At 39.8% G+C, this 22215-nt stretch overlaps 1 protein-coding gene across 3 annotated transcripts in view; it reads left to right on the top strand.

Annotated features, from left to right (window-relative positions):
- Positions 1-8758: 8758 nt before the first annotated feature.
- Positions 8759-22215, top strand: part of PPP1R21 (protein phosphatase 1 regulatory subunit 21) — a 37978-nt gene continuing 24521 nt past the window's right edge. The window contains exons 1-9 of one of the 3 annotated variants that reach the window (XM_063301708.1): positions 8759-8910; positions 9950-10018; positions 10930-11076; positions 14074-14175; positions 17013-17177; positions 18606-18664; positions 19519-19613; positions 20504-20556; positions 21481-21630. In XM_063301708.1, the coding sequence (XP_063157778.1) occupies positions 8851-8910; positions 9950-10018; positions 10930-11076; positions 14074-14175; positions 17013-17177; positions 18606-18664; positions 19519-19613; positions 20504-20556; positions 21481-21630 (900 nt within the window). In that variant the 5' untranslated portion in view covers positions 8759-8850. Of the gene's footprint in view, positions 8911-9947; positions 10019-10893; positions 11077-12324; positions 12388-14073; positions 14176-17012; positions 17178-18605; positions 18665-19518; positions 19614-20503; positions 20557-21480; positions 21631-22215 lie in introns of those variants that run through there. The other 2 variants (XM_063301725.1, XM_063301716.1) reach the window with 2 other exon arrangements.

Below are 22215 nucleotides of genomic sequence, written 5' to 3'. Positions count from 1 at the left end.
ATGTTCATTTGATATCCTATCAGTTTCTCATAATGTTTTTCTTGGACGTTTTCAACTTGCATCCATGGATTGTGTCACAGTTGTGCTATTGTATCTACTGCCTCTTTGCCTTGAAATCATTAAGAAATATATCTAGTGAACTTTTTCAAACATTTCAAGAACTGTCAAAAATATAAAAACAATCATGCCATTTTAAAATCAGCTGAAAACAGTTCTGGGTCCAATTCAAGGTGCTGGTTATGACCTTTAAAACCGTATATGGCATGGGGCCAGGTTATATGAGGGTCCCCTCTCTCCTTGATTGTGTTCAGGAAGGCAGTCAAAACTAAGCTCCTCCATAGAGGGGTTTAATTAGTTTTAACGAATCGTTCATTTAAATTGGGTGCAGCCACTTAATATGGTGTATACTGTGATTTTCTTTGGTTAATGAATGTTATCTGTAAACTTCTAGAAGTTCATATGGAGTTGGTGCTATCTAAAATAAACACAAGAAATATTTGTAGTTGCTCATATTTTTATGAGCAATTCATGACTAAAATGAACTGGGAGGAAATTTTATGCAATATAAAATTCCAGTCTGATGAAAAATGTGATGTGGTGAGAATGCATAGGTTATTCTTTTCTTCTTGCTCCAACTTCTTCATAACATCTGATGTCTGAGAAGCTTCCTGAGAGTTATTAGGGTATAAAAGGTAACATTTTATTCAAATCAAACTTGACTCCTAATGACTTAAATGAGTTGCAGGCAGGTGCCAGTTCCTGCTCTTGGCATGTTCTGAAGTATCACTTCCCAATCAAATCCAGAGCACTGCACAGTCCAAATCAATAATGCTGCAATTTTCCTGATTTTTAAGTCAACATGCAAGCATAGTCATTTTTAATGTTTACAAAGCACTCTTTAGTCCATACAGAAATCTACTGTTAAAAAATATACTATCCTTCCCTTTTAGATGGATTTTTGTGATAAGGAAAAAGATGGAAGAAACAGTGGGAGAATATGAGATTGTGACAAATAGAAGATATGTCTATACCACTTGCTACATCTTATGTATGGAGTAGGCAATTAATATAAAAACCTGATCAGAAAGCATACAGATAATGTTTATAGATGGTATTATAAGGCAGAAAAATACAGTCTGACATAAAATAGTACAATAGCATGAATAACAGATTTTTTTAAAGCAGTAATATATAGAATTAAAGCATCTAAAAGTCTGGTGAAATATAAATACTTGGTGGCGAATCAAACTTTGATTTTTCAACAACTTCAGTGATTCTGAAAAATCTAATGATAAGTCAATAATCCCAATACTGGACAGATTCATTAGGGAGAAGGATTTCATGTATAAAAAAGGAATATGGAAGCCTGTATAGTACTGCACAGAGTTTGTATGTTTAGCAGACATAGGAAGATGTTGCGATATATATCACAGATAAATATGGATGCATTGTAGGCTAGTGATACTTAAAATTGCTGCTTCTAAAGAGTATTCACTGAAATTATTGCACAAACAGATGTTAGGTAGAAAGCCTAACAGTCACAGCTTCTCAGATGGTATTCACAAAAAAAACCCATCTACTTACATCCCCTTCAGCAAAGGATCATTACCTTGTCGTGGTGCTGGAGCTTGAGCACCTCAATGATGCCATGAGCTAAACCGTGAAGGGCCACCCAAGACGGGAAGGTCGTGACAGAGAGGTCAGACTAAATGCGATCCCTGGGGAAGGTAATGGCAACCCACCCCAGTATTCTTGCCGTGAAAACTAAATGGATCAGTACAACCAGAGATATGTCGGTATACCATCGGAAGGTGAGACCCCCAGGTCGGAAGATGGTCAAAATGCTACTGGGGAGGAACAGAGGATGAGCTCAACTAGCCCCAGACGTGATGACGCAGCTAGCTCAAAGCCGAAAGGACGGCTAGCGGCCGACGGTGCTGGTGGTGAACGGCGAATCCGATGTTCTAAGGATCAACACACCATTGGAACCTGGAATGTAAGATCTATGAGCCAGGGCAAATTGGATGTGGTTATTGGTGAGATGTCAAGATTAAAGATAGACATTCTGGGCGTCAGTGAACTGAAATGGACTGGAATGGGCCACTTCACATCAAATGACCACCAGATCTACTACTGTGGACAAGAGGACCACAGAAGAAATGGAGTAGCCTTCATAATTAATAGTAAAGTGGCTAAAGCAGTGCTTGGATACAACCCAAAAAACGACAGAATGATCTCAATTCGAATTCAGGGCAAGCCATCTAACATCACAGTGATCCAAATATACGCCCCAACCACAGATGCTGAAGAAGCTGAAGTAGAGCAGTTCTATGAGGATCTGCAGCACCTACTGGACAACACGCCTAAAAGAGATGTTATTTTCATCACAGGAGACTGGAATGCTAAGGTGGGCAGTCAAATGACACCTCGAATTACAGGTAAGTATGGCCTGGGAAAACAAAATGAAGCAGGACATAGGCTGATAGAATTTTGCCAAGACAATTCACTCTGCATAACAAACACTCTCTTCCAACAACCTAAGAGACGGCTTTATACATGGACTTCACCAGATGGACAACACCGAAATCAGATTGATTACATCCTTTGCAGCCAAAGGTGGCGGACATCTGTACAGTCGGTAAAAACAAGGCCTGGAGCTGACTGTAGTTCAGATCACGAACTTCTTCTTGCACAATTTAGGATCAGACTCAAGAGATTAGGGAAGACCCACAGATCAGCTAGATATGAGCTCACTAATATTCCTAAGGAATATGCAGTGGAGGTGAAGAATAGATTTAAGGGACTGGACTTAGTAGATAGGGTCCCGGAAGAACTCTGGACAGAAGTTGGCAGCATTGTCCAGGAGGCAGCAACAAAATACATCCCAAAGAAAGAGAAAACCAAGAAGGCAAAATGGCTGTCTGCTGAGACACTAGAAGTAGCCCAAGAAAGAAGGAAAGCAAAAGGCAACAGTGATAGGGGGAGATATGCCCAATTAAATGCAAAATTCCAGAGGTTAGCCAGAAGAGATAAGGAATTATTTTTAAACAAGCAATGCGCGGAAGTGGAAGAAGACAATAGAATAGGAAGGACAAGAGACCTCTTCCAGAAAATTAGAAACATTGGAGGTAAATTCCAGGCAAAAATGGGTATGATCAAAAACAAAGATGGCAAGGACCTAACAGAAGAAGAAGAGATCAAGAAAAGGTGGCAAGAATATACAGAAGACCTGTATAGGAAGGATAACAATATCGGGGATAGCTTTGACGGTGTGGTCAGTGAGCTAGAGCCAGACATCCTGAAGAGTGAGGTTGAGTGGGCCTTACGAAGCATTGCTAATAACAAGGCAACAGGAGATGACGGCATCCCAGCTGAACTGTTCAAAATCTTGCAAGATGATGCTGTCAAGGTAATGCATGCTATATGCCAGCAAATTTGGAAAACACAAGAATGGCCATCAGACTGGAAAAAATCAACTTATATCCCCATACCAAAAAAGGGAAACACTAAAGAATGTTCAAACTATCGAACAGTGGCACTCATTTCACATGCCAGTAAGGTAATGCTCAAGATCCTGCAAGGTAGACTTCAGCAATTCATGGAGCGAGAATTGCCAGATGTACAAGCTGGGTTTAGAAAAGGCAGAGGAACTAGAGACCAAATTGCCAATATCCGCTGGATAATGGAAAAAGCCAGGGAGTTTCAGAAAAACATCTATTTCTGTTTTATTGACTATTCTAAAGCCTTTGACTGTGTGGACCATAACAAATTGTGGCAAGTTCTTAGTGGTATGGGGATACCAAGTCATCTTGTCTGCCTCCTGAAGAATCTGTATAACGACCAAGTAGCAACAGTAAGAACAGATCACGGAACAACAGACTGGTTTACGATTGGGAAAGGAGTACGGCAGGGCTGTATCCTCTCACCCTACCTATTCAACTTGTATGCAGAACACATCATGCGACAAGCTGGCCTTGAGGAATCCAAGGCTGGAGTTAAAATCTCTGGAAGAAACATTAACAATCTCAGATATGCAGATGATACCACTTTGATGGCTGAAAGCGAAGAGGAACTGAGGAGCCTTATGATGAAGGTGAAAGAAGAAAGTGCAAAAGCTGGTTTGCAGCTAAACCTCAAAAAAACCAAGATTATGGCAACCAGCTTGATTGATAACTGGCAAATAGAGGGAGAAAATGTAGAAGCAGTGAAAGACTTTGTATTCCTAGGTGCAAAGATTACTGCAGATGCTGACTGCAGTCAGGAAATCAGAAGACGCTTAATCCTTGGAAGAAGAGCAATGACAAATCTCGATAAAATAGTTAAGAGCAGAGACATCACGCTGACAACAAAGGCCCGCATAGTTAAAGCAATGGTGTTCCCCGTAGTAACATATGGCTGCGAGAGCTGGACCATAAGGAAGGCTGAGCGAAGGAAGATCGATGCTTTGGAACTGTGGTGTTGGAGGAAAATTCTGAGAGTGCCTTGGACTGCACGAAGATCAAACCAGTCCATCCTCCAGGAAATAAAGCCAGACTGCTCACTTGAGGGAATGATATTAAAGGCAAAACTGAAATACTTTGGCCACATAATGAGAAGACAGGACACCCTGGAGAAGATGCTGATGCTCGGGAGAGTGGAGGGCAAAAGGAAGAGGGGCCGACCAAGGGCAAGGTGGATGGATGATATTCTAGAGGTGACGGACTCGTCCCTGAGGGAGCTGGGGGTGTTGACGACCGACAGGAAGCTCTGGCGTGGGCTGGTCCATGAAGTCACGAAGAGTCGGAAGCGACTAAACGAATAAACAACAACACTTACATCCCAATCCATGAAACAGTAATCTTCGCCTATGGTGTTGGGATTTTGTAATACATTTATTAAATCTATGTAAGTCAGATGCACCATTTTGTACCTGGGTGCTCTCTCTTGGTAAACTGGAAACAGATATTTTGTGCTGAAGGATTCAAAATCACTAATGTAAATTCAAATCCCATAAAGGTGTATTCAGAATAAAATAATCTCTCCCTGCTTGATAGTCATGTGTTTGACTACAGTAGTTTAATAGAACAGAAATAAAAGCTAACAAGTGGTAAATTGTATCAGGTAATAATAAGCCTTGTAGTATCTTAAGTTTGGCCAAATGTATCTAAATAATGTTGTCAATGCACTAACAACATGCTATATGTATTCATCTGTTGGAAAAAGGTTTGACTAGTTCAGACATATATAATAATTCAGGCTTGAGTAGTTTGCTTGGCCTCCAAGATTCTGAGAGAGGACTTCCTACTCTGAGTTTCTAAGACTGGGTATTTTTAAGATCTTAGGTTAATTGTCCTGGCAAATGTATCTTATTAAGCAAATTTATAATAGTTGTCATGAGGAATATTGTTAGACCATTTTCCTGAATGATTGTAAGATAGCAAGAGAATGTTATCAAGAGGAAAAAATCCATTAATAGGGTCATGTGCTTTCTTTTCCACTCCAGGTCCTAGGCTGTAATCCCCTTAAACTCTGAAAAGCAGAATCGCATTGCAGTTGGCATCTGATGAAGTGAGTTACAGCTCAAGAAAACTTAACCCTAAAATTTGTTAGTCAGAAAAGGTGCTACCAGACTACTCCTGATTTTTGGCTATCACAGACTAACCAAGCTCTCCTCCTAAAATGCTGTTGAAGGCACAAAGTCAGAGGGGAGAGTGTTAGGTCACTTCCAGATGAGTATTTATTGTATACACATTTATTGTGCTTGAAAATATGGTGTGGAGGAAATATCCTGGGGAGCTAGGTGGAGTGGCAGGGGGTACACACTAGTTTGGTTTCTGGCTTTGGCTTCATGTCCCGCAGTGCCCACCTGGGCAGGCATTTTGTGAAAACACAGCCATTTGAGTCTTTGCCCATAACATCCTCCCAAAGTCCCCAGTGCATTCCTTCATTCAAAAAGATTGCCAACTTGAATAGGTATCTATTCATGTATTAAATTTATATAGCTGCCCATCTCACGTTGTGACTCTGGGTGGCATAAACAGTCAAAAAACAAAACAAAAAACAAAAAAACAAATATTCAAAATAAAAACAAAACCATTAAAATGCAATTTAAAAAGTTAAAAACTATAATAAAAACACAGGAGAGTGTATAAACACAATGCAACCATTTAACAGGCTCCATACTTCCATGGGATCCCCAGGCTCAATGACAAAACCAAGTTTCAAGGGAATTCTGGAAGGCTGACATGGTTGGAGCCAATCTCATCTTGCATGGAATGATGTTCCAAAGGGTGGGTGCCGCAGAGAAAAGGCTCTCTTCCTGGGTCCTGCCAAATGAAGCTCCGTGGCTGACTGGACCCCCAACGTGCCCCTCCTTCTGGACCTGATAGGACAGGTATATGTATTGCAGACATTGCCCTGAAAGGTGAGCTGCCAAGCGTCTCCAGCATCTCCAGGCCTCACCACCGCCAACTCCAGTGCTATTGACACTCTGCTAGGGGCTGAACAGTTGCCAGGTATTCCTTTGTGGCCTGAAATGATATTTAATTTATCAATGTGGTCCCTTCCCCTCTACAAATTGTGCAGGCCTAGTCTTATATGAAACCTCTGCGGAAGGACATCCGTTGGCACTGGGTAAAATGCCATCAATATGTTGATGATATGCAGCTTTTTATTTCCACCCCTGGCTGCTCAGGTTCTTACCCAGGGCCTGGAGGCTGTGAAGGTCTGGATGGAGGACAATTGGTTGCAGCTCAACCCTGGCAACGCCAAATGGCTTTGGGTTTAACTCTTCATGGGATAGCATTCCCCAGAGTTGGTGCATCATCTGGGGCCCTTTTGGAGTTACAGCTTCTACTGGAAGAGCAGGTAACAACTGCTGCCAAGAATGTCTTTGCATAGATTCATCTTGTGTACCAGTTGTGCCAATTCTTGGACCAGGAGGCTCTATTCACTGCCACCCCAGCCTTAGTCATTTCCCAGTTGGATTACTGCAACATGCTCTATGTTGGGCTGCCCTCGAAGAACACTGAGTGGCTTCAACTGGTGCAGAATGCAGCAGTATGAACAATTTTGGGTGCTCCAGTTTGCCTATGCAACACCACTGCTGCACGAGCTGCACTGGCTTCCAGTATGTTTCCAGGTGCAATTCAAGGTACTGCTTATCACTCTTAAAGCCTTACATGGCACAGGCCAGTTTACCTGTGGGAGCATCTGTCTCTGTGGGTTTCTGCTTATTCCACCAGGGCAGGCATGCTCCAAGCTCCCTCTACCAAATAACGCCATCTTGCAGGGAGATGGAGCCGTGCCTTCTCTGTCACAGCACTTTCCCTATGGAACAGCCTCCCCCCCTCTGAGATTTGGAAGGTGCCAACCTTCTTGCACTTCTGGAAGGCTATTAAAAGCTGGTTTTTTCTCCAAGCATTAGAGCCAGAATATCAGGAGAGTCCAATATACATGTGTTTGTTTTAAGGAACTGCAATACTGTGCCTGAGTTTCCTTTCCTTGTGTTGGGTTATTCTAATTGGTTATGGGTTTTTTAAACATTGTTTTTGTTTGGACTGTTCACCACCCAGGCTTTTGCATTTAAGACAGGTGACTTTGAAAATTTTCTAATAAATGTTCCCCATCTTTGTTAATTAAACATAATGTAGGTTTACTGTTCATAATTTATAGACCAGTGCAAAATTTATAGACCAGTGCAACACAAGAAATTAATCCAGTTTTTATTGTTAGCAATCAGGTTTATTAATGCAACACTAAACCGCATCATTCTTAGGATCAATGGCTTTTAAACTGTAAATTTAAAAATTGTATTGGTTGAAAAACTAACTGCAGACCTGAAAAAAACTTCAACTAAGAGGCATTTTATTAAAAAATAACCATGCTTTTGGTTACATTAATAAAATATTTCCTAATATGCTTGCTAATTTATGGTGGCAGCATTTAGCTGGCCTGAGAAAACATGCAGAGCCAGAAGGTGGATGGCAGACCACCAAGAAATTCCAGTGTTACAGACTAGACTGAGAAGGATAATCCCAGAAGTTTACAGCAAACCACTTCCACACTCTTCATTAAGTCATATGGATTTAAGCTTATTTTTGTCAAAGAAGCTATCTTTAAACATAGATGTGTCAAATCTTTGGTAAAACTACATATGTCAACCTATATGGGAAGCAGTACAAAAATCATTTAAATAACTGATCCATCAATAAGAATATATTTGAGCTAACGCTTTCGTAATGGTTATCCCGGGCTTATGGAATCCTCCTTACAGATGCAGCTGACTCCACCTTTAAAAAAATATTCTCTGTGGCTCCTAACTAGAGGCTCGCAACCTCACCCAAGGCCTTTCTGCGTATCCCACCCGGGCGAAGTTCGTACGGCTAGGCGACATCACCGCCCGGTTGCATTTCGAGAAGCGGCACGAAAACCCGGATTTCTGCAGCCCAGACATGGTAGGCCTAGGCCTGGGGAAGCCCGGCGTCTGCCACGGAAACGCTAAGCTGAACTGCCAGGCACCGCGTCGAAACTCCCCGAAACAAAAGGCGACTTCTTCCACCACCAACGCAACGAACCACAAGCCATTTCCACATTCCCCCACCCCGCCATCCGTCCTCCTTTTCTGCGAAAACACGGGGTAGGGCCACTTTCGGTTCCCGCCCCTTCGCCCTGAGTCAGGTCGCCTCTTGCGCTAGGAGAGTTTCCGCGCCCTTTGCGAGCTGCTTAAGATGGTGGACAGTCGAGCTACGCAAGGTGGGGGTGACGCCTGACGTTCGCTCCGCCCGCACCCGGAAGTACGTCTCCCACAGTGGCTGGAGCGATCGAGGGGGCATTTTCCGGGTAGTGGCTTCTCGCTCACGGGGGGCGGTCATGGCGGCAGCGACCGAGCTGCAGGGGAAGTACCAGAAGCTGGCGCAGGAGTATTCCAAGGTACCGGGATGTGCCAACTCCCCTAAGTACCGAGACCCCGAACGGTGCCGTCCCGCCCCGAGCGGTATCAGCCCCCATAATGCTCCCTCCCTTATCATTTTTAGATATCAAGAAGGACTGTGCTGCCGTTCTCCTGGTTGAAATTCTGAGCTGCCATATCTTTGTTTCCTCTGCCTCTTGTTTAATAGGAGGAGGGAAACGCAGTTCTTTACAGAATTAGTTTGCATGCATGCAATCCCCGATGTCCCGTTTTCTGTTTAAATCAATTCAGGTAGCAACTGGTGTGAAAGATTCTAGCTTGAGGACCTCTTATCTGCTGCAGCCTTTCCAAACTTGGTGTCCTCCACCTCCATCACCCCACCGTTATTTCAGTTTAGGAAAGGCTCGGATCTTGTAAAGGATCTTCTGCTGTCCACATGAGCATGAAGGGATTAGGAGAGAAAGATTTCTCCTCCACCCATGGTGGGGGGAGTTAATACTGTGTTGTAAAAAAGAGCCAGCAACTAACTTGGGTTAAATTTATGAAGAAATGTAACATTTTATTGAGGGCACAATACTGATGTAAATGCTAGCATGCAATTTTTTAAAATTATAAGTTTTATTCAGCCTCTTGTATTGTGAGCCAGTTTGGTATAGTGGTTAAGGTGCTGGACCAGAAATTGGGGAGACCATAAGTTCTGGTCCTCCCTGGAAAGCTGGCTTAGTGAGTTTGGGCCAGTCTCTCTCTCTCTCTCTCAGCCCAACCCACCTCACAGGGTTGTTTTGTTGGGAAAATAGGAGGTGGGAGCTTTATGTAGACCACCTTGATTTGTAAAAAATAAAGGTGGGCTATAAATCTAGTAATATTAAAAGAATGTGCATAGCAATGTTAGACATGGCAGTAATCTACCACATTCACTTTCATGCCCTGTTGCTCTTCACCTTACATGCCAAAAACTTTGGCTTATATTCCAAAAACTCTGGTTGGAATCCTTTTACTTCAGCATTGCTTGTTTATTGCTTCATAGCTGAGTTAATCATTTCTCACTCTATTTTGCAGCTTCGTGCTCAAAATCAGGTATTGAAAAAGGGTGTTATGGATGAACAAGCAAACTCAGCAGCCCTAAAGGTATAGCTTAAAAATACTGAAATGAATAAAGCTTGATTAAAAAGTACATTTCTCAATAGGGTTGGCTACAGTCTATTGTGATTCTGAGTTAGCTGGTACGTAATGTGTGAAATATTCTTTCAGCTTAGAAATAACTATCACAGAAAGTTCTGGTTTAATCCTTGTGAAATCTGTCACTACTTTTGTGTAAGTTATCTTAACAGCTCACAGCAGAATTGGACTTATAATGAAAGCTAATCTACTTGGGAGTGCTGATAACTGTCATTTACATTGGGAGGGACAAAAATCACATTTCCATTTTTTGAAAGTCTACCACAGAATTGACAGCAGCTGAAGCAGTGCCCAGATCTGCTCTTAAATTTCCATATGGAATAATCATTTTCATTTGTTGATTTTAAATTTGTTTTGAATTGTTATATGAGACCTGTTGAAAACTATTTTTTAAAACTCTCATCAAAGTATCAGTAGTAAGAGCGTCAGTGTAGCATAGTGTAAGTGTTGGGTTTGAGCAGGAAGTCCCAGATTCAAGTCCCTATTTGACTGCAGAGTTTATGGAGAAACGGGCTAGTCATGCTCTTTTATTCCAATCTGCCTCATAGAATTGCTGTTGTGGGGACAACATTAAGGAGAGACTCTTGTATAAGTCACATTGAGCTCTTAAAAAAGAAAGGCAGTCTGTGAATGCAATAAATAAATATATTTTATATCTATCAAGTAAACGTTCTTTTGCTACTTTACTTACATAAAAATGGGTACATCACTTAACCGGCTTTAGTAATCTTGGATAAAGTACACCATGATTCTCTAAAGACATTGGATATGAAAAGGAGTTGAGGAGTAAGACTTCATGTTTTGTAAAAATCTATCCATACTAGAACTCAGTGTGATGACACTTCTGATACTTAATACAGGAACAAATGAAAATGAAGGACCAATCACTCAGGAAGCTGCAGCAGGAAATGGATAGTTTGACTTTTCGAAATCAGCAATTGGCCAAGAGGGTAGAGCTCCTTCAAGATGAACTTGTGTTAAGTGAATCTAAAGGCAAGAAGAACAAGGTAGGTAGCAAGCTGGCCAACGTGTGTAAAAGGGCAGATAAAACAGCTAAAGGTCTGGAACTGTTTCTCTACATGGAAAGATTTAGTCTGAGGCTTTATAACTTACAAAAAAGGCAACTTACAGGGGTTATTATATATACCACATTATATGAATATGAATCTTGTGGAACAAGGGAATGGAATAAGTCTTTCCCATAGAAAATAAATAAAATAAAATAAAAATAATGCTGGAATTTGCATCATTTAGTGAAGCTAATGGTGGAAGATTTAGGCCCAATGAAGGAAAGTACTTCATCACATTTTACATGGGTAACTTGCGGACCTCACTGCGAACTGCAGTGAAGGTCACCATCAATGGCTTTAAAGGTGGGTTAGTCAGATTCATGGGGAGTAACAGATGCTAGTCATGATGGCTGTATCTTACTTCTAGCATCAGTCAAGATTCTTCTGAGTTCCAGTTGCTGAGGAACTACAGGAGGAGGGCAGGAAGCCACTGGGAATTTGGATGCTGGATTCTGATGTGATTCTGGAGGGTTGCTCTTAAAATCTTAAAAGTATGTGAGCGTTTCTGAGAAACTGCACTTCCCAAACCTCTGACAATTGAGCTACTGCCACCATCTCTGTGGTTTCTCTCTTCGACCTGAAATAAACTTTTGTAGGAGGTCTTCTGTGTGTGCCTCCTAACCTCTGCAGACATTTGCGCACAGGTTAGTAGAGGTTAGTAGCGTTGTGGTTCATATCTAATTATGGCTGGCTGACTGAAAGAAAATAGGCAGGCATTAAGTTTAGTCTTATTTATCACCTTTTTGAGCTAGTATAGTCTACTCAGCTTATGATAGCCAGTGGGCTTACTTCCAGGTAAGTGTTTACAGATTGCAGCTTGATACATTGCAAACAGTAGAGTACCTTTTTGTTTTTACTGATCCTGACATATATTATTTGCTATTATATGCCACTCTTCCTCTAAGCAGCTCTGATAAGCATTTTTGATTGGTTCCAGGATGATTCTCATCTAGGACAAGACTTGCTTGATCAGTGAATCTCATAATGTGTTTTCTTATTATTTGCTGTAATGTCTAAAAACAATCTTGCTTTCCAGATTAGTTCATAGTGCATTTGATATCAATCATTAAAAATGTTGTGAGCACATTTTATAGAATAAGCAATATACTCAGTTAAGTAGAAGCAAAAGGAGGAATTAAGCCAGGCAACTGCCCCTGTGCTTCAGAATGTTTCTTTGTTTCACAGTTGAAGAAGTGAGAAAATCCTGGCCATGGTGAAGAGAGGGACCCTGGGGGGAAGAAAAGCATGGTGAATACTCAGTTGTTCTAGAAGGAAGCTAGTGCAAGGTAGTATATTGTTTAAATTGGGCCAAGAAAATCTGGGTCCATATCCCTGAGACATAATAGGTGTTCTTGTACAAACTGCTGAGGCATTCAGTCTTATTTAGAGGAGACTTGTAGCTTAGTGGCTAAGAGAGTGAGCTATGATTCTAGAAATGGGTGAGTGGAATGATGCCTTTGTCTTGACTTCAGCAGCAATAGGCAAACTGTTTTTTTCTCAGCCTCAATCTCTCATCTGCAGTATGGAATAATAATATTTATTTAACCTACCAATGTTTCACATTTTGAGCAAACAATATGAAGTGGCTGAAACACTTGGAAAATACCATACAAATGCTTATTGTTACTAGTTCAGTTGTAAATGGATGCTTTCTTTTTAAAGAAAGACCTCAAATTTGAATCCTCCGGCATCTCTATGGAAGGTTGGGAAGCCTACTGGGAGCAGTACAGCTCACATAGTAATGGTATTATGTGAGTGTACTGTGGTGTGCTCAAAACTACATGTGCCACTGCTTTCTGGACCAGCTGTAGCTTCTGAATGCTTTTCAAGGGCAGTCGCATGTCAAACATGTTGTAAAAGTCCATCTGGGAAGTGACTAATGCATTAGTGACTGGGAGCAGAGACTTCCAAGCCAGGAACAGATACTGGCACACAAGATGAATTTGTGCAAAGGCCCTCCTGGCCACAGCTGTCATGTTCCTCAAGCAGGAGGACACCTAAATTGCACACCAACTGGGTTGGTGCTACTCCATCCAGAGTTATAGGTGGAAAATCTCCAGATCTGAGAAACACACAGCCACTTGGTCTTGCTTGGCTTGAATCACTAGAGTTGAGAGATCAGTGTAAGGGCTTCAACAGTGAGTGCTTTATACTGCAGTTCCAAAATGCTTCACCAATAATATACCGCCTCTTCCCTGCTACATCAGCCCATCCTACCTGATCATGCAGAGAGGGCATGCTGTGGACCCTGTCGGTAAGAGAATTCCGTCTGGCGGGGTCCAGGAGGCGGGCCTTCTCTGCAGTAGCACCTACCCTTTGGAACATCCTACCCCCAGAGGTGAGGTTAGCCCCATCGCTCCTAGCCTTCCGGAGGGAATTGAAGACCTGGCTCTGCCACTGGGCTTAGGGCGGGGAGGAGAATAGTCATACTTGGTGTTGGCTAGTGCATTGAAGTGCCCCTCCTACGCAAGGACTGAATGAGACCACAGCCATCTGGATTTTATTTATATTTAGTAGCTATGTGAAATTGTTTTATAGTGCACTTTTATATTGGAATTTTATTATATATTTATTTATTTATTATTTTGTTGTAAACCGCCCAGAGTCCCTCCGGTGGGAGGAGATGGGCAGTGACAAATTTGATAAATAAATAAATTAATGTATCTCTCCAAATTCAGTAGGATGGCCTTATTATAGTGGAGAGTGAGTTGAGTTGAAATCAAGATATTTGTTTCTTAATGGTAAGATTTGAAATCAATCCTGCTGGTTCTCTAGTATATTCTGTAATGTAGTAATACAAATAGTTAAGAATTCCCCCATAATTAGAATTCGTAGCTAATTAGTTATTTTATTGTAAAATTCCATGGGAATAACAATATGGTATGTAGTAGTTAAAAGTGCCTTCAGCAAACAAGCATATTTTGTTTTGATTAGAAAAGTGGTGAGCCTGCATCTCAGTTGAGTCAAGAACAGAAAAATGTCTTTGGTGAAGATCTTCAAAAAAAGATAGAAGAGAATGAGCGGTTACATATTCAGGTATGTAGCTTGGTTTAATGCATCATACAAATGCTTAGATCCTCAAGTCAAATTAGTAAGAAAAGAGTGGGAACATGGTTGGTTGGAAGGGTTGTATCCCTCCCCAATCACCCTCACTTGGTCTGAGTAATGTTATTGTATGTGGGGCCAAACTCCAAATTTATCTTCTTGTTGATTTTGTCAAGCTTCCAGAAAGGACTTTTTCCAGGCCCAGGAAATGTGTCTTCTGGGCCATTCTTTTGGAAAGAAGTGTGGATTTGGGGAAGAAGAGGAACCTCAATTACCCTAACCTTAACCTACAGGGTGGACAAATGATCTTGAAGGCTTGATAAAGCTCATGGGTTAGTGTTTCTCCATCCTTAAAGTAAGGCAGTTAGAACAACAACCTGAATATAGTTGCTGTGTCATAAGGACATCTTAGGCAAAGATAGCCAGTTGATTCAACTGTGCTATGAAATGAGTTGGCTTGTGCCAGTAGGTGGTCCTCGCTTAATGACCACTTGTTCAGTGACCACTTGAACTTACAATGGCACTGAACAAATGGTACTTATGACTGGTCCTTGAAGTTCTGACTGTCACAGCATCCCTGTGGTCATGTGATCACGATTTGGGAGCTTGGCAACTGGCTCGCAATTATGATGTTTGCAGTCATGTGATAATGATCTGGGGGCTCAGCAACCACCTTGCAGTTATGACATCACAGCATCCCGTGGGCACATAACTGCCATTTGCGATCTTCATTGCTGGCTTCCAACAGGCAAAGTCAATGGGGAAGCCAGCAGGAGGTTATAAATGGCAACTACATAACATTGCACTTAACATCATTGCAGGATTTGCTTAACAATGGCAACCAGAAGTGCCAGAATTGCCATTGCTAAGCAGTGCAGTCACGTGATGTCGCACTTTATGACCGTGTCACTTAGCAATGGAAATTCTGGTCCCAGTTGCCATAGTTAACTGAGGATTACCTGTAGAAGTAACAGCGCATCTTAGAAACATATAACTTCTGAGAAATATTAAATAGGTGAATTACCACTTGTCTTTTGCATAGCGAGGCATTGAGCTCTCTTTAATAGTTTTTAACAATATTCTAACTTTGCATATTCTCAGGTAATAACCGTTCTGATCTTAACCTTTTAACTGAATGAAAAGGACTTGATACTCCATAGAACAGATTCATTTAGCAGAACCCACCTGCTCCCAGTCATCTATCCTCTTCTCTATGATCCAAAGATAAACTATTGATCCTGATGGGAGGAGATGGGCAGGGACAAATTAGATAAACAAACAAACGAATTATTAGGACAGAGGGACTCAGGAACTCCTAAGGAAGGTTTTCTTATTCTTTGTATGTCTTTCTGTTTTCCTTTCATGACTGATCTTTCTCAGATTTCCAAACATTTTTCTTGCAGTTTAAGATTAGTACAGATTTACTGTGTAGAAATGTTCATCATTCTTCAAACTAAAGAAAAGGAACTAATCTCCCCCTTTCCAAGGACCTTACCACCTGGTCTTGACTTTAGAATTTTTAACTTTTTCCCATAATAGATAATGTCAGAAGGGAAGATTTCTCTGCTTTGTGTGAGCACCCATGGAACCTACTCTGGTTTGCTCTATGAAAGTCAGATAACTTACTTTGCAAATGAGAAGTGACCTGGGAAAGTGCATATAATTTCCTGTTACTGAATGCATGCATTTAGCAACCTTTATTTGGAACTTTATAGTAACGCATGATAAAGGGTTCCCCCCACTCCCAATTTTTGGAAAAATATTAGTTTGCTGTTCCTTACTCCAGTTATCCCTGATCTTGGTTGTCCTCCCATTTTGAAAAAAGGAATCTGGAGGCTTTTGATGTGGATTACTCAGTATATGGCTTCCAGAGCTGAACCAAGTTTTGCAGTCCCTCTCTGTGATAACCATTTTTTTTAAAATCATTTTCAAAAGAGGAAGAAAAAATGAGTGAACAAACAAGCAAGGGGAGAAAAAAAGAGAAAATAGTTGATACAGAAATACAATATCAGTAGGTGGACATAGGAATTACCAAGCTGGTACAGTTAGTACTTAGTACAGTATATAGTTGATGAGAAATTAACCATAATAAACAAAGTATATTTAATTATTTTAATAATGGGAGAGAAGATTTGAATCTCTGAACTGACTGCTAAAATCTCCATTATTTGTATTTAAAAATACACAAAAGAAAAAAAACTACTAAAACATAATTGATAAATACTAATTTCTAAGTTCCCCTTTGTTGTATTCTGATGATGGAACAGTATTTATAGACATTTAACATTTTTGTGTGTTTCTGATTTCAATTCTTTAGTCTGTTCTTTTCCCCTTAAAAACCAAACTCTATGTCCTTGTATTTACCTTTCCCTGTAATATATAGAATGTATGGAAGCCATTCTTGCTTAAATTAGGTTAATCTTCTGCTGTTAATTTTGACATGGCTGCATATTCTCCAAGTTCAAGTTCCTAGTCTACTATCTCCTGTAACGTATCTCTTTTCCAATGTTGTGGTAAATTTATCCTTCTGGCTATGAACATGTATCTTAGTAAATTGTGGTACTTTTGTTAATATGTTTTGGAATTATGCCTAGTAAGAAGAACTGTGGTTTCATTTCAGATTTGATTTCTAAAATTCTCTGAATAGTGCCATGTATTTCTTTCTAATAGTTTTGAGTGTTTTTTTTTACATGTGTACCATATATACTAAACTGTTCCTTCTGTATCATGGCATTTCCAACATTTATTACTTTACAGTTTATCTATATTAGCAGTTTTTGATGGAGTTGTGTACTATCTGTGATAACTTTTCTGCCCTTCTCATTTAGTTCTTTGAGGCAGACGAGCAACATAAACGCTTAGAAGCTGAGCTGAGAAGCAGACTTGAAGTTTTGGAGATGGAGGCTGCACAGCATCAAGCTGTGGTGGATGGCCTTACTAGGAAGTACATGGATACAATAGAAAAGCTGCAAAATGATAAAGCCAAGTTAGAAGTAAGTTTAAAGCTCTACATTCTCTATTGTGGATGTCTGCCCTTTTGAGGCTTATTTGATTCAAGCAGGGGCAAATTGACAATTTTATGTTTTAAACGTAAGATGGGACCTGAATGAATCTTGCCTCCTTGCAAGATTTGCTCCTGTTTTGCTTCTTCATTTGTCTAATTCTATAAAGTTTTCAGTTAACTCTAGTTTTGTCATGGTCCCTGTTCCAATGTTCCTGGAAAACGTCGTAACCTGTTCCCATCCCATGCTGGTGCTGACACGGGTTGCTGTACAGCAGGGGGCTGCTCCTGTTCCCTTGTACCAGGCTGTGATGTGAGGAGTGAAGATTGCATGTTTGGGTTATCTTGACTGGTCAAGGACATTTCCCGAAGACCGGCAGAAACCGTTCCTGCAGGGAATGGAATTGTACTGACTCTGGGGGGAGGGACTGGACACTGCTTGGGTTTTTTCTGGGAGAAATCCCACACTTTCACTATTCTCAGCTTTGCTTGTGATCCTGCATACTATTCATGATTAAATCAGATATCCATGAAAGCCTTGTGTGAGTCTGATAGTGATTTTGAATAGGCAATCATTACAAGTTTCCTAAAAAGCAATAGCAAATATGATAATCAGAAAACATAATCCATGTATTAAACCAACTGAAGCTGCAGGCAGTCAAGTTCTCAAAAACTCTTCAGCAGGCAAGATAGTTAAAACTGATTAAAAATATGTGTGGGAGGAAATATTATGCCTGATATTTTGAGCCATCTTCGTAGCAGATTGCATTTTTAAATGAAGTGATAGTTTCGAGGCATATCCACATTGGTCAGGGCATACCAGAGACTCTCCTAAAATTTTAGATGATCCCCATTTTTGGAGCTATAACATCCAGCTGTTAAAATCAAATCTGTCTCTACCCTTTGTGAGAAGTAAAATCTCCTTGATAGATGGAAAATACATTATTTATAGTATAAATTTTTCTCTTATGTCCAAACCAGGCAAGCAGGATGGACTAATTCTGAACAAAGCATAATATAAAGTCTACTTTAAACAGTAGCAGCATGTTAGCAGATTTGGGCACAAGAAATATTAAGCTTTCTTACTACATAAGGGGAGGAGTCAATACTTCATTAAGTGCTAAGATTAATTCCTGTCTGGGCATATTAAACCAGATATCTGTATGATTTGTATGATAATCAGATCATAGTCTTTGTCAGCCTTTTCAAAACCTTACTTTCACATTGAGCATTGGATGATTATTTTAAGAGATCTTTTATTGCTTGGTGATTTAATTTTTAACGATCATGTTATTGCTTTGATAGTTTAGATTTTTTTTAGTAGATAATGCTGTCTGATGCTGCTTTGTGATCTTGGAATAGAATTGATTGTGCAAATACTTACTGCCAGCTCTGATCTTCCTTCTCCCTTTTCTTTTAGATCAAATCTCAAAGCCTAGAGAGAGAAGCCAAGGACTGCAGAGTTCGAACAGAAGAGTGGTATACTTTTGATATTGAAGATTAAATAGCATTGAAGTCTATCCAGAGAAAGTTATTTAGTTAAATGAGTACTGTTTATTGTCATCTTGATCATCAGACACCAATGTAAAGAGCTGAGGCATACCCAGCATGAAACTTAAATGCATACCTAATCATATATGAATGCTATTTTTTAAACTTTATGTATGCACAACAGGGACTGTTATTGCCTTTTAGTCCTATGAGAGGCATGTAAGATTTTTGGGGTGGGTGGGTGCATATATTGACATCATGAAGCACACCAAAAACCTGCCAAATCAGAGTATGTAAAAATAAGCTGGCAGATGAGCTAGTGTTAGTTAAAATCCTGTTTTTTGCGTTCAGGTATGAAAGTGGATACTCAAGTTACTATTGAATCTCCTTTTGTTATTGTAATGTAATGAAGGTCAGGATGTAATATTTATACATCTAAAAACAAAACAAAACCAACAGTTACACTGGTTCAAAAGTCACTCTGATTTAAGGTCTTAATCATTGGTTTTACAATAATATAAACAAATGATTGAAAAGTGCTGCCATAATGTACCTGAATATTCTAGCTGCTGGGGAGATACGAATGTTCATAGTTAATGCAGAAGTATTGTTGCATTGCTAATACTAATAATATAATACTAATACTAATTAGTACAATATTAATAAATAGTTTTATTTTTGTTTTGTTTTCTTGATTAATTGTAATATTGGCGCTATACTTTTTTGTTTTGTTTTCTTGATTAATTGTAATATTGGCGCTCTACTTTTTTGTTTTGTTTTTCAGCTTTTTAAGAAAATGAACAAAAATAAAATGTTGATGTTGTTTTATTTTTGTCTGCTAGCCAGCAGCAGCTACAGCATCTTCATACTGACTTGAGTAGCAGATTGGATGAGTCTTTACAGATTATAAGTGAAAAAGTACCTTTCAATGATACAAGTAGGTATTGAACTGATTGCATATGCAGTTTGATAAAGGAGAAAACCATAGAAAACTGAAAAGCTGAGATTTTTTTCCTATTCTGATTTTAATTAAATTAACATGGTTTTGCTCAACCTGGAATTACACTTTGTAGGAAACATGGAGATTGCACTAAAATTCTGGCCTTCTATTGAGTTTCTATCTCCCCTTCATGATGTATTGTACAACTTAGTCCTATATTTAATTTTATTATAATTACCTTGGCAAAGAAATTATGTGGAACAAGGTCGGGAAGTGCCTGTTATGATTGCAGAAATATGTCAAATGATTAATTTACAGTAGTACGGGGTCTAACAGAAAGTTTCCATTTAGGGGAGCTTCCAGGTATCCCTTCAACAGTGTGGCTTCAAATCTTACCATAGCTTTACCATCCTTTGCACATATGAGATATTTGCATTCCATATGAACAGGGCCTTTCCTAGTTGAGAATGAGGGAAGTTGTAAACCAATACATCTGGAGGACTCCCAGTTTGGGAAAGTTGAATTAATGCTTTGCATTAATGTAGGAATCTGATTTACATTCCCAGCTAGAAATCTATGTCTGTAACATAAAGTAGTGGAGTAGTTAAAAACTTGTCTGCAAATTAAGACGTTTCTACTTCACTTTAATAAAGATTACATGTATAAAATACGTTATACATTCCAAATATATGAGTGCTAAATGGTAATATTTAAAGAGCCTTTCTGTCATTGTATTTCTGCCTTTTTATTTTCTTTTTAATCTGTACTATTTTAACCATGTGGTTACCGGTGCTGGTTGTAAAGATACAGCCCATTCTTGGATGACTTATTTACTAACAAAATTTTTTAAAAAGATGATCTAACATTGGAAATCCATTATTTTGTAGGATATAGCCAGTATAATGCTCTGAATGTGCCATTACATAATAGACACAGGCAGGTGAGTAATACGTTTAAGGTTGCTTAAGTTAAGAAATGTGTATTTCTTTGGCATTTGTGGATCCCTGCATATGTGATGCTGGCTTCCCATTAACTATGTTTAAATGATTTCAGATTCTGTGTAATATCTAGCACATTGGAAACATGCTTTTAAAGAAAAGAGTCCTGAAATTCTGCTTAATTGCTTTTAAATGAGAAATAAGGGAATTGGTTTTGGGGAGCAGGACAACTGCAGGGCAGGAACACTTAATCTCAGAATTTGTTCCCCATCTCTTAACTGCAGTTTCTGGGATTGATCTGTCTTCATAAAAAGATAGAAACTGTCTTGAGTTGAACTTAATTTCTGGTGACCACACTGATACATCCATGTAGTTTTCTCTGCAACAGTATGGAAGTTGTTTGCATTACCGTTTCCAGTCCACACTACATCCCTGGGATTTTCTTATAATCTCTTAACAAGGTATTAATCAGGTCCACACTACTTATCTTTTCAAGCTCAGTCAGGGTTAGCTGGGTGCTGTATTTCATTGGACATACACCCTGTATCTCGCTAAAATTCTTTCCAGTATCTCTTCTGGACATTGAAATTCGCATTGTTTTGGGTGTAGCATTGTAGGATAGCAGTCCCAAATCAACTGCAGAGCTCTTGTCTCAGCTGCAGCTCCACCTCATTTGGGAGCAACTCCCTTCCCTTGCAGTGAAACCTTATGGAACACAATCCACTCTAACATGGAAAGTACCTTCAGAAGGGACGATACCTTTATATTTAACTCCGTGTCTAATTTGAATATTGCTAAAATTTGCTACTAAGCTTTTGTATATCTGGTCTTTTCATATCATCTGGGCATTTCTGTTTCTTCATTTGGGAGCAGTATTGGCAAAAGGCTCTTGTAAGGTAGCATCTTGGTTCTTTATACTTTTGCAGCTGAAACTTCGTGGTCTTGCTGGACAAGCTCTGGCCTTTGTCCAGGATTTAGTGACAGCCCTCCTTAATTTCCACACCTACACTGAGCAGAGAATCCAGATTTTCCCCATTGATTCTGCCACAGATACCATTTCACCATTAAATCAGAAGGTAAGATTATTGGGGGAACTTTATATCATTGTGTATAATGAACTGGTAATAACATGCTGCTTGTTACCTTTCTATAGCTTGACAAGTACAGGAGAGCTGTTAAAATCACTTTTGCATTTGTGAAAACTTGCGTGTGCAGAACTGGGTGAGATACACTGTTCTATTCTCTTGTCAGGGTAACTTTATTTCTAGTTTGGAGATTCCAGGTTCAGTACATTGCATCTTCAAATGAAAAGCAGCACATGGTGGGAAAATCACTGCTTAAGATCTCAGAAAGCTGTTGCCAGCTGCTATATACTGTGCTTGGCTGAATGGATCAGTAACCTGACTTAATGTAAGGTAGCTTCTTGTTCAGTGAGTCTGAACTGTAAGTTGTTATATATATATATCAAGCTATCTATTCACTGAAATCATAATTGGAGCCTTTTCCCTGAGTGCCTCCCCACTCTTTTGAGTATGGCAATTGAAGAGAGACTTTTTTTTTTTGGTGGTGATAACACCCCCTCCCCCTGGCTTTTGAGATTTTCTCCTCAAAGTGGCTTCCTTGAGAACCTGCAATAATATTATTTTGGGGGCAGAATCATC

This window comes from Candoia aspera, chromosome 1 (genome assembly GCF_035149785.1).
Source record: "Candoia aspera isolate rCanAsp1 chromosome 1, rCanAsp1.hap2, whole genome shotgun sequence".
In the NCBI taxonomy this organism is placed as follows: Eukaryota; Metazoa; Chordata; class Lepidosauria; order Squamata; family Boidae; genus Candoia; species Candoia aspera.
The sequence above is the reverse complement of the archived record's forward strand: the minus strand, read 5'-3'. Positions and strand labels throughout refer to the sequence as shown.